The sequence below is a fragment of the Athalia rosae genome, chromosome 4 (assembly GCF_917208135.1).
Source record: "Athalia rosae chromosome 4, iyAthRosa1.1, whole genome shotgun sequence".
Taxonomy (NCBI): domain Eukaryota; kingdom Metazoa; phylum Arthropoda; class Insecta; order Hymenoptera; family Athaliidae; genus Athalia; species Athalia rosae.
This window is the reverse complement of record NC_064029.1, coordinates 2,028,140-2,041,092: the sequence shown is the minus strand read 5'-3', so window position 1 is coordinate 2,041,092 and position 12,953 is coordinate 2,028,140. Positions and strand designations below refer to the sequence as shown.

The following is a 12,953-nucleotide window of genomic DNA, read 5'->3' as shown; positions in this document are numbered from 1 at the left end:
TGTTTTACGGTTGTACGAATGAAAAAATATCCGTCATCAGATGTAAATTATGATAAGATATCGCGTACATAGTTCACATTTGACAATTAACTTTCCGGGAGACAGTTCGGATGACACATAACAGATTATTAACATGTAAACATCCATATTTGTCACGTGAACGCACGTCACCGAGGAGCAACGTGTCACACCTCATGCGAAAAGTCTTAAAAAATCATTCCCTACGTCACGGACGAACCGCGTTCCAAACGCGTCGCGATCGATTTCTGTTCATGCCTTTTTTTTTCACACCCCTGATGCGAAAACTGTGTTTCTCACCAGACGATGATTATTAATTGTTGGATTTTTGTTACGACCTTTTTCAGGGCCCAGCACATGGGTGGAGAGATACCCGATGGCGGCGGGTTCAAGGCAGAGCCCGGTGAACATCGAAACGTTTCGCGCAAAATCCGATCACGAGGCTCTAAGTAGCAAACCATTGAGTTGGCGTTACCCGGCTACAGCATCGAGGAAGTTGGTTAACCCAGGTTATTGTTGGCGAGTTGATACCGACGGCGATGGCACATGTGAGTCTTCCTTTACCTCTCACTCTCGCGGTGTACGCTCCGAGAGATGCTATAACATCACCTAATTCGATTAACGACGGGAGTAGAGGAAAAAATGTAGAGAAAAAAAAAAAAAAATAGAAATGAATACCGTAAACGACTTCATGCCGGAGATTATACCCCTTGCGCAAACACGCGAAGGGATTATTTTTCCAGGCTTTTTATTATATTGTGACAACGGGGACTCGATCATGTGACTCTACAAACGCGGATTAAGTTCGTTCGTTTTTGCCATTCCGAATACGTGTTCGCGATATTCATGCAAGCTTTGCTGTACCTCGTTGAGAAATTAGTTTTTATCTTTTCAATTATTATACCGCAAAGGAATTGATCAAATGAACCGTTGATCAGCGTTATCATGCGTCGTGAGAGTTTTCTATAAAGTTAATAATAAATTTTAAGCGTTCAGCGAGGTCGTTTGCAGTGGGAAAATTCGCGTTCGCTATTTGTGTACACTCGTGTATACGAACATATGCATACAGTTTACCAACAATCATCATGCCACCGCTGCACAACCGAGTTAAACTCGTCCCGTATAGCCTCTTTCGCCCCACGATCGGCTCAACTCTTGAACGCCCCGGGGGCAAATCACGAACGAGGTCGTACCTCGAGGAGTCATGTTATGCGGTGCAGGCTGATCCAGGACGTGCCTTGATACGCCTAGCATCTGCAGGTTGTTTTCGACCGAGTTCATAGCTTATCCAACAACTCCTCTGTAAAGAGATTTATAAATTTCTTTTCTATTAATCCGAACGATTTATCATTCAGTTGAGACGTACGTAATAAATTCACCCTTTCGAATATACCTCGCGATTCAAAACCCTTGATCAACGATTTTTTCGTCGTCAATGATTATATCTGCAAATTTTGAAACGATGAAAAAAAATCAGATCTTTTCAACTTCGTACGAATTTCTGAATTCTCTAAAAGAAAAAAAAACGAACTAGAACATTCCGATCGAAGATCTATTTTTTACTCGTCAATTCACTAGACCGTTATCTTATTTTCGTCAGTTTTTACGACCAGCGACTCATCGTTTGAAGCAAGAGAAAAAAAGAAGTTTGACTTTGAAAATTCTATTGCGAATAAATAATCGTCAGAGGTGTTGAGGCGTGCGAGGTCTTCTTTGAAAATTTTCAAAACGTTTTTGCACTTGAATATACGTAGAGAGTAAATTTGAGCAAACGGACTTCGACCCCATACATGTTTTTCATAAATTATTGTTCAAATTTAAATTAATGCAAATTCTGCCCCCAAATGACGATACACGCGCTCATTGATAATCGCACTACGTCCTGATTGCACATATAGGTATATAATTTGATATGATCTATCGCGATATATGCGGCGATACGTCCGACTCGTGAAACGTGTACTTCAATAGAGCGTATCCTGTGACGTATTAATTACATCGCGTGACTCTCGTGCGCCGCTACACATGCACATTTTCTTCGAAATTATACGATGTAGTGCTACAAATCGTGTCACCTGGTTTCGAAATTCTATGATTCCATTGAAAAATAGAAGAAAAATTTCGTTCTTTTTTTTTCTGCGTGATTCCTCACCATCGTATTGCGTCAGCGGCGTCTATGTAACATTGAATTTTTCTGTTTCCGGTATCGCTGTGCAGTTTTGAGCGGAGGACCTTTGATGGATGACGTCTACAAACTGGAGCAATATCATTGCCATTGGGGATGTTCGGATTCAAGGGGTTCGGAACATACCGTCGACGGTCAAGCATTCGCAGGCGAGGTATTGCAGACCGATATTTGTCCCGTTTCAAAACACGATAGTATAATTAGTGTATTTTTCGAAAAAAATTCCCAATAGTTTACGTCGTTCGTCGTTGTGTATCGTAGGATTGAAATACGAACGTTCGCGCGGCTCTACGCACACAGAGACGTTTAAATTAATGGAGAGTTTAACGCCGTTTATGAGAGTTGAGTAGTAATTTAGTCATGTGAGTTAAAAGTGAATCATACTTCGCTACTATATTGTTTATAGTGATGATGAGAGCAGTCCCCCTTGCGTTAACTAGATAAGTATTATTCGTGTATTGAGAGATATAAATTGTCGCCTATATAAAAACAAATAAAACGGACGGAATAAATCAGCCTGAGAAAATACCGAACGAATTGGGTAATTGATCGTAACGATTAGAAATTTTTGTCTGTTTTAGTGGTTTTTTTTTTTTTTTTTTTTCTTATATTTTTTCGAGAAAAATTATTTTCCGCTTCCAGTCTAGCTATTCAGGTATATTAGAAAGTGGAACATCTGGTCCCGATTGGCTGCCAAAAAAACATGAAGAAGGAAAATATATTTTGGCATGAGAAAATGATATGACGATTGAGCGAAGATTTTTAGGTTTAATTAGCTGAATTATTATTTGAATTTTTTATTCTGGCCACGAGACAGCTGACAGGTGTCAGCACGTGGTGAACTTTTTCAAGGGTAAAACAAGCGTTAAACCTCAAATGTAAACAGAGAACAGCCAACACGAATTGTTTGCTGTAAAAATAACGAGAGTCAGCTCTGACGCGACGCCCACTGTATAGGCATGCATATTACGTGTGATATCTATGGACATTATAGCAACGCGTATAATATATTAAATTACATTACCGCCGTATTCAAAAAGGAGAAAAAAAAACAAATTACATCGTTATTACTGCGATCCGAGAATGTGGAGTTCAGTTATCTCGGTGAACTTGCAGCGTAATAGGATATTTCTTTTTATTCGAATTGGAATCCTGTAGGAACTGATAAGAGACAAAATAGGGTATGCTTGTAATTAAACAAATGTTTGATCGGACGTTGAGTCAATTCGGCATTTGGCAAAGAACTTTTGAGAAGCTACTGCGTCACCATGGTTTCAGAGAACGACCGAAGCAATCATTCATCGAATGCTAGACCGATAAAGTGTGAAATTCTTCAAGCTGTTATAACACGAAGCTGTCGAGTCGAATTACGTATGAGATTAATCAAAGTAGATTAATTCATCGGAATTTTTGCTGGAGATTATTTTAACTGTACTACAAAAACTTTGAATCCAAACGACCTAGGATTAAAAAGCATTGCGCTGGGATTTATTTGAGTATCTCTAGACTCGATTCCAATAAAATTTTCATAATATGCAGTCTCGTTTTGTGAATTTTGTGGATTCAAGTTTTCTGAAATTTATCACCTCCACTTAACAGCCATTTCGTTTAATTGGCGAATTGAAAATACTCCCGTCCGATTGTCATATCGTGTTTATAACTATCCAGGGAAATATAATTGACGATGTCGGTCTCGATATTCTATAACTTCTGTTACCACTCGACAATGCGTTACAATGATGTTACGTCATTCGAGTCTCATAATTGACCGAAGATCGGCAAATGGAATCAATAATTACATCACCTGCCTATTAATTCTAGAGTTTTTTCACCGAACAAACATTTGCTTCAGCTACTCAAGTGGATCAAATAAAACGCACCCCGTAATTATAGGTCGACGTATTATTCCGACTATAAGTTCTACGACGATTAACGCAATTACATCCCGCGAACGACGGTGTAAATTAGATTCTTACCTCACCAAAATTTTACCGCCTCAAATAACATCGTCATCTTATTTTTTTTTTTTTTCTTTTTCTCTTTCCAGCTTCATCTCGTTCACTGGAACACCTCCAAGTACAAGACTTTCGCTGACGCTGCCAAAGCACCCGACGGTTTGGCTGTACTGGGAGTTTTTCTCAAGGTAAAATGACTTGTTTTTTTCTCACTTTTTCCTCATGTGATTCCCTTGTAGAAACTGAACTGAAAAGAGTGAAGAAAAAATAATAATTTCAAGGGTAAAAAGGATTGAGGTATTCGGTAACGTTCTTTTGAGTCTTCGAAAGCTTCTGCGGAGCACGCTACGAAACTTTTACGTAATAAATTTACAATACTTCAGCACCTAGGTATATATGTGTATACCTATATACATACGCTTATTTACCTACAAGGAAACTATTCAAAGTTTTTATCGAGTCGAGAGGTAATAATCCTGCATACAGAATCCAAATCAGTGTTTCACATGCATCGTCGTTCATGAACATTCTGTCTCATATTGTTATAGTCACCATTTTTTTTTAATTCCATTTACATGTACTACATTTGAATATGATGCAGTTTATTGTCTGATGACCCAAACTTTAATTAAACGTATGAAAATTTAATAAATCTGAAATTGTTGGAAATTCAAAGTAGATGATAATCGAAATTCGACTCGAAAGTATTACTTTTTTTTCATGTAATACCATAGATATAAATATACCCATGGTAATACGTTCACCTTATTTCAAATTTTCGTTGAGCTGCATGCGATGAGGATAATTTTTGGATATAAATGGAAATTTTCCTGTATCGTAGACGATTGAATTGTAATATTTCACGAGTTGCATGTGAAATTTAATTTGTCCAGCAACGATGATGGAAAAATTTATATAACTTCGTGGTATCTTTCCAAGTAGATAAATGAAATAACGGTGTTTCGTAGGATAAACAATTCACGTTACTGTTGGTTCAAGAAAATTTTCTCTAGATCCTTGCGTAAGCAAGCTGTCACATACGAGGAGCTATTCATCACTTATGTAACATGTTTACAAATTTTTGGTCTACCGTCACATTTTGTTTTCAAATTTAATGATGCTCACCCCATGAATTATTCCGGAGACTGATTTTTCAAGATTTTATATTCAAGACTCTTCCGCACGTTATTCTGCCTGCACACGTCATTCGAAATTTCAGTTCATTCTGAATCTGATTGTTTTCCTTCATACCTCATGGACTCAGATGGCCACGGGCGCGCGGTTTGTTGTGGGGAGTCACCTCTGCTCAGCCCCGAAGGTGACGTCTCACAACAAAGCGCTTCGCTGCTGGCTACGCTAACTCCAGCAAAGCTCAGGTTTGCTGGTGAACTGAGAAATACGAATATTTTGACCCATGCATGGATTGCGACGAATCATAGTTGGTCTACGACTAAAACCAATCGATGTGACTTATGATTTTTCTGCTCCCAACAGCGAATAATTGATGATTACTTGATCGATTGCATGAGTAGATGATTTTGGCTTGCAGATTTGGATTCCTGACCTGATTAGATGTCAGATTATCCTTAAAAAGCCCAAAAAAAAATCGATTTTTTGGTCAAAAGCAAAGTAGTTTGAAAATTGATTGTATTACACTTTTCTGACGTATTTTGACCTCAGGAATCCAAATCTCGAAGAAAAATTGATCCATCTCTAAAATTCACCGAGTTATCGCCAATTTTCAGCTTTTCGGGGTCAAAAATAAAAAATTGATTTTATAGTCTATATTAATGTTACTTGAGCTCAGGAATCCGAATTCGAAAGAAAAATTGGTCTATCTGCAAAAATGACCGAGTTATCCCCATTTTTTCGCATTTTTTGGTACAAATTTGAGGATATCTCGAAGGGAAAAAATCGTAGCTCAATTTGGCTTTCGGATTCGTGTTTCTGAGGTCAAAATACATAAGAAAAGTGCCATACGATCAATTTTAAAAAATAAAAATTTTTGGCCAAAATTTGAAAAAATCGTAAGGGGTACCCCTTGGAAAAATCTCAAATTTTGGCCAAAAATTTTTATTTTTTAAAATCGATCGTATGGCACTTTTCTTACGTATTTTGACCTCAGGAACACGAATCCGTTGTCCAAATTGAGCTACGATTTTTCCCCTTCGAGATATCCTCAAATTTATGCCAAAAAATGCGAAAAAATGGGGATAACTCGATAAATTTCATAGATAGATCAATTTTTCTTTCACATTCGGATTCCTGAGCTCAAATTACATTAAAATAGACTATAAAATAAATTTTTTATTTTTGACCCCGAGAAGCTGAAAATTGGCGATAACTCGGTGAATTTTAGAGATGGATCAATTTTTCTTCGAGATTTGGATTCCTGAGGTCAAAATACGCCAGAAAAGTGTAATACAATCAATGTTCAAACTACTTTGCTTTTGACCAAAAAATCGATTTTTTTTTGGGGCTTTTTAAGGATAATCTGACATCTAATCAGGTCAGGAATCCAAATCTGCAAGCCAAAATCATCTACTCATGCAATCGATCGATTAATCATTAGGTGGAAAAAATTTTTTACTTGATATTTCGAGGTAGCCCACTTGTTTTTTGAATAAATAATTAATTCCCTTCGAGATATCCACGTTTTGGATCAATTAATTGGCGATAACTCGATCAATTGTACAAGGTTCGTCCTATTTCAACTCGCGTTTGGAGTTTTGATGGGAATTTTTTTGAGCAGGACCCTCGCTCTGACTTTGACTTCAAATTTTTAAATAATAATCAGCCGCATCATCGCTTGATATAGAAACATTCTATCAGCTCGGCTTATCTCTTCGTATAATAAAGTGTAATGTTGGAAGAAACTTTTTCACGGTCATGCACATGCGTAAATCGGGCTAACGAACCTTCATCAGGGTCGTACCTTGGTCGAATAAATAACGATAGTCAAATTTAGAATATACTTTCTAAGGTATCTAGATATCATACGGACTGAAGTTCATATAATGTTCGCAAGTGATGTAAATTGTCGCTGTCGAAAGACATTCTTGGCTGATTATCGCTGGAAGCTTGAAACCGATAGAAATAACGAAAAAATTACCTACCAAAAACGAAAGGAAAAAGGATTTAGATTCACCATTAGATCAAAGAATCGACTGCGAGCGGCCCAAAGGCGATATACGTAATGGCAAACCAATCATCGCTACGATCATTCCAATCAATATCACTTGGCTATGCCGCTTTTTACACAATCTAATCCCCGGCCTTTGATCACCCTATTCTTGCTCATATATTGGTGTAATTTTATATCCCACATAGTTTCATTTTCGTCTTCTCATACTCCTATACGGTACATGCGAATTATCGACAAAGACTGAATTCGTTTCGTCGTATGTGAGTTTATAAGACTCACGTGCTCTTTGCGACCTTGGTGTGCGACCAACATAATCAGCAGTTGCTTGGAATTTTGATCTCGATCGCGGTTTGTTCGCTCTCGGTATTTCTGCGAAAAATATGGGTAGACTGTATGTTCATAAATCGATATGAAAACTTGATTATTTTCTTAAAAAGAATTCTCCGTAATAATCCGCTCACGCCAGGCGCAGGCGAAAATAAAATATTAATCGAAAATAAGAAAGGAAATTCTCGATCACTCGCGAATTTCTTTGGTCTCAGCGTCTCAGCGAAGCACTGCGATTATCTTTTATGCAGGGAAGTGCATCGCTTCACGTCGCACATTGCACGCGTTTGAAATCTTTTTTATGTACACACACAGGAGTTGTAAAAGTTATATTTACGTCCGTAAACAAGAACTGCACGTGACTCTTGTTTATCATGCGTAATTACGACGGATCGTTTGATAAGATTCAACGTAAATGAATACCGCATTAAAGTGCTTAACCATACAGGGATGATATACTCGCGAACGCTCATAATATAATGGGACATCATTTAGTTTACGCACAATAAGATCTTCCGCAAATATTATGTGCAATTTTAAGTCCACTGAAAGTAATTTAACCGACGCATATTTGCCCGACACTAATCTTCAATCTCCAATATCGTCACGTGTTGAGAATTCACTCTCGAAACATTCTACTCGACGAATTACAGAGGTGAAAATAAATAATCAATAAAATTGTTGTAACATTTGTTTCAGGTGGGAAAAACTCACGAGGAAATGGACAAGATCGCTCGTCTTTTGCCCTACGTTTCTCACCGAGACGAGATCGTCGAAATAACGGAAAACATCGACCCTAGCAAGCTGTTGCCTGGTAAGTCTATTCGTAGATATAACTTGCATCATGCGTTATTCGACTCATTTTTATTTTTACCTTTAATTTCTCAACGAAATTATTGCAACGCGTATTTTTCCTTCTATACTTATACCTTTTTAATACCACTAATAAAATAAATCTGCTTGAAACTTAACCCCATGATATGCTAATGCAGCGTCTGTAACTTGGTAAACTGTTTTCGCAAACGCTGGTTGCAAAAACAAATAGAAATAACCAGTTTATAGTTACCCCCTTAATTCGTAGCGCTAAACTTTCATCGTAGCCATTTTAATTACCTACTAACAATTGTGCTCCGATGTATGTGGTGTCCCGTATTGTGCTCGAATAGTCCGCAGTGGTCGAGCAGGTGCTCTGAGATGTATAAATCCTTGCATGCGTTGGGCTGATCGAATAATTCGTCACGATAGCAAACACAACGATCAAGGTGAGTCAAAACTTGCCCGAGTTCAAATATCTTCATCAGTGTACAGTCATTATGTTCATTTTCCTCTCTAAGCCTTTCTTTCGTATACATGTAATGACTGTACTACATTGCGAAACGGCTCGACGTCTCAACTTACCTAATAAAAAGAAAAGCTTTCTGTCGCTGTTGCGCCTAATATCGAACCCCGCTTGATACTCCCGCATACATATTTAGGTAGTCGTAGATTGATTAGTGCGGTTAATTAGTGAAAATAATTTTTCTAAATTCACCAACTTTGCTCACCCATTTGACGATATTTTCTTTACCAATTTCCTAATTATACTTGTAGCCGACGACAACGGGTATTGGACATATTTGGGTTCGCTAACAACACCACCGTGCAATGAAAGTGTTACTTGGATATTGTTCAAAAAGTACATCGAGGTATCTCACCATCAATTGAACATCTTCCGTAATCTTAGAAAGTTCACACGTGACGAGGAATGTCCGTGTCACGAGAATCACGGAGCTGTAAGTATAATGATATCTGATGATAATATCGGTAACATCAACAGCGTAATTTTCGAAAAAATCGTTTTAATTATCGGAAAATGGATCGAAGGAATTTTTGCAAGGTCAGAAAAACATTGGATCCAATTTGTAACGTTCCCAGACTTGAAAACGACGCGTTGAATAGATTAGATTTTAAGTTTACCGTGTTACACGCTTACGTACTTGTAGAAAAATGAAAATATGTGGACGTGCGACATGATACATCATAAATTAGAATCGCTTATAGGAATTAGAAAGAAAGAAAGAAGAAATAATTTATTCCCAACTGACGATTGAATTTCAGTTGACTTTCAGTTGTACGAATCCGGCTCTTGATTTACGATATCATTTTGCGGTTTGGCTTCTAATCAACTTTCATAATTATAATGCATTGTAAATTCAGTTGATTTGACTACAACTACGCATGAATTCGTTTAACACATGAAACGTACCTTGAAAATGAGAAAGAAGCGATAGCCTGATGCGATTAATTGAAACCACATGATGACTTGGTGCAATTACTGCCAAGAGAAATAAACCAATTAGACTACTTTGGATTACAACTGTCGATAATAATTAACTCGCTATACAACAATAAATACCGGTTCTAAATAACGATTCCATCGCCGTGTTCGATAACAATTACAAAATATCCTGCAATTAATCAAAGCATTAGACTCGACGAAGTAAATTCGGAAAGATTCAAGAAAATAAAACTGGCTGCTAATAAGCAAACCATGTACTTGATTTTTTAAACACCTGTTCTTTTTTCTCTCCTTCTGTCTATAGGTCATCAACAACTTCCGTCCGCCACTGCCTCTCGGCAATCGCGTCCTCCGTGAATGTGGCAGCTTTTAAGAAGTTGTTGACATTTCACCTCGGAGAGAAGATTTGGGGATTTCAAACACCCGTGATGTTGTCTGGATGTGCAATTACAACGCGCAAGAGTATTCACGATGTGCTTTGCCGGCCATCGAGGGGAGGATGAAGAAGGGGGAAGGGGGAAGGGGGAAGGGGGAAGGAGGAGAGGGGGAGAGGGATGCGAAGTTGGTTCCTAGGTCGCGTGCAAATCTCATTCCAAAAATTGATCTGAAAAAATAGATTAAATAAGTAAACAAATAAACAGAAAATGAAGTTGGACATGGTATCACGATCCATCGAACTGCAGTTAGAAAGATAAAACCAAAAATAAGAACGTCGATTATTTTCTGCATTAGCAATTTTAGCGCGGCCTGAGTTCCAATTATTATATAGGATTTGATATTTCTTTTGACGGATCAAAAAGACGAAAATTATAATAAAATTTTTTTTTAATTTGTGTAGTAGCAACTGGATTCGAAACGAATCAATGTACTTATATTCATAGTACATGGTTGTTGTTAAAAGTAAGATGAGACGAAATTAGACGAACGATTTACCTTGAGCGATGAAAATTTTGAGAAAAAAAAATCTTAATTTGAAAAATAAAATAAAGAGATCAGAAAATCCTGTCTCAAGAATAGAAGAACAATCATTCTATTTCCAATACATTATGTATGTGCGTATGTATATCTAATTCGTGTAGTTATCTGTTTAGCTGGCATACCTATACTGATGTACACATATTATATACCTTAGATACCTCTTTTGGAAGGAATCGTTTCAATGTTATTTACACAAAGCTGGAGATAGGGCCCGAAATGTTTTTAGTGAATCAACCGCATGAAGTTATATGAAATGTTCAATCTAATGACAAATTTCCATTTGGTTCCATTGAATAATTGATTATCATTAATTGTTTCACTCGAAAACGACATAACGATAACGAGAAAGAAAAGTAAAATGAACTAACGATAAGATATCGTGGTCATTTTTTATTTTCTTTTTTTTCGTGTAAAGATTTTCCGTGGGCATTTTATCGCTATAGGAACATTGTCCTTGATGTTATTCATATTGTCAGATCTGATAGGCTGATGTCTGTGCCTACTTAGAGAAATTAAATGTAATACGTTTGAGATAAGGTTAAAAAAAATGATGAAAATGGAATTCGAAACATTAGAAAAAAAGAATAAAATTAAAATAGAATAAAACCATGGTTGCGAGTTACTAAAATAAATAATATGTGTAAGCGACTTCAATTACGAAACAGTTGACAATTGTTTCGATAATAATATTTGGATTATACAACTTTTTACTGAAAATAATTGAAATTATTCAGATTTATCGTCAAAACGAATTTTAAAAAATTTTGATATCACCATCGGATTTTTATACACGTCGGTTTTAATATTGACCGATTTTTTTCTGAAATCATTCTCATACAGACGATTTTTTAATAACCTATCCATGAATTTTGGAATACGAGCATTTTGGATTATTATAGATCGTGCTGTAATATTTGAATTTTCAACATTTGAACACAGTTGGAAACCACTTGAATAAATTAACTGTGCTATGATGATATTCAACGAAACATACCTATACATACCTATATAAATATATAAATATAATATGACACACACATATATAAATGTATAATCATTTTGTTATATCATATTACGTTATTACCTATAGGTGTTTGTGACTTTGTGTATTTATGCAGTAGCGATAAAAATAATCTATATATATATATCATAATAATACCCACATACCTATATTATATTCTTATATTTTACGACTTCACCAAATTTCATATTTCTGACCTATAATTATGATTACATGAGAAAATTTGAACGCGCGATTTCCTATGTTTGATGAAAATTCACTTGCAAATTTTTCGTTTTATATTCAACTTATATTGTGACGCATTATACATATACTGATGTGACATTATGATCTTTGCTTTAGTATTACCGTCAGATTCTAATTAATGTTTATGCATATAAATATTATTCTGAACAAATTATATATTATTTCAATATTTGTGTCACGAATTATCAAATTTTTCATTTGACAATTTCTGATGCGAATTTTTTATAAATATTACACATTTTTGCATATTGCAATATATATTAATACTTTACCATTAAAATTAGAATAATGATAACAACAGCCCGGCTGTGCTTTGAAATGAAACTTACATCTAATCCTTTTCAACCCGGAGAGGAGTAAACTTTCGTGCAATCTTGAAAAAACTGGGAAAAAAGAAAAATCATCTATTCTGAATTTCTATGCATTAAAAATAGAACCGCGTGATCGACACGTTCTCGTGGCATACATTGCGGCAGCTGTTTTCATTCCATAAGTGCAGCCAAAAAAATTAATTAAAACAAGTAATAAAACCAATAAATGATAATAAAAAAAATTAATTGCAAAAAAAAAACCAATACACTTGCACCTACATTATTCATTGATGGATGTTGTACCAGTAGATAAAAATGTGAGTCATTGTTATGTGAGAAGAACGGAGAAGAGAAGAGAAAAAAAAGCACAGAAAAAGACAACCTTGTGCATTTAGTCCTCAACTGATACCCATCTATAGAAGACTTTGGTTGGGTTTATGCCTTGCAACTGTGATAGTGAAAATATATAATAAACACTCGTATACATCA

At 36.1% G+C, this 12,953-nt stretch overlaps 1 protein-coding gene and 1 long non-coding RNA gene across 3 annotated transcripts in view; one reads left to right on the top strand and one right to left on the bottom strand.

Annotated features, from left to right (window-relative positions):
- The window catches only part of LOC105684243 (carbonic anhydrase 2), a 23,416-nt gene extending 10,463 nt beyond the window's left edge, over nucleotides 1-12,953 (top strand). The window contains exons 2-8 of one of the 2 annotated variants that reach the window (XM_012397450.3): nucleotides 366-566; nucleotides 2,236-2,357; nucleotides 4,251-4,346; nucleotides 8,330-8,444; nucleotides 8,797-8,892; nucleotides 9,221-9,402; nucleotides 10,213-12,953. In XM_012397450.3, the coding sequence (XP_012252873.1) occupies nucleotides 366-566; nucleotides 2,236-2,357; nucleotides 4,251-4,346; nucleotides 8,330-8,444; nucleotides 8,797-8,892; nucleotides 9,221-9,402; nucleotides 10,213-10,281 (881 nt within the window). In that variant the 3' untranslated portion in view covers nucleotides 10,282-12,953. The remainder of the gene's footprint in view (nucleotides 1-365; nucleotides 567-2,235; nucleotides 2,358-4,250; nucleotides 4,347-8,329; nucleotides 8,445-8,796; nucleotides 8,893-9,220; nucleotides 9,403-10,212) is intronic. The other variant, XM_012397449.3, reaches the window with a different exon arrangement.
- On the bottom strand, nucleotides 1,086-5,546 carry LOC125500709. The gene is made up of 3 exons (XR_007278151.1): nucleotides 5,284-5,546; nucleotides 4,180-4,405; nucleotides 1,086-1,318 (listed from the first exon to the last, which is right to left on the bottom strand). It is a non-coding gene; the product is annotated as an uncharacterized LOC125500709 (long non-coding RNA).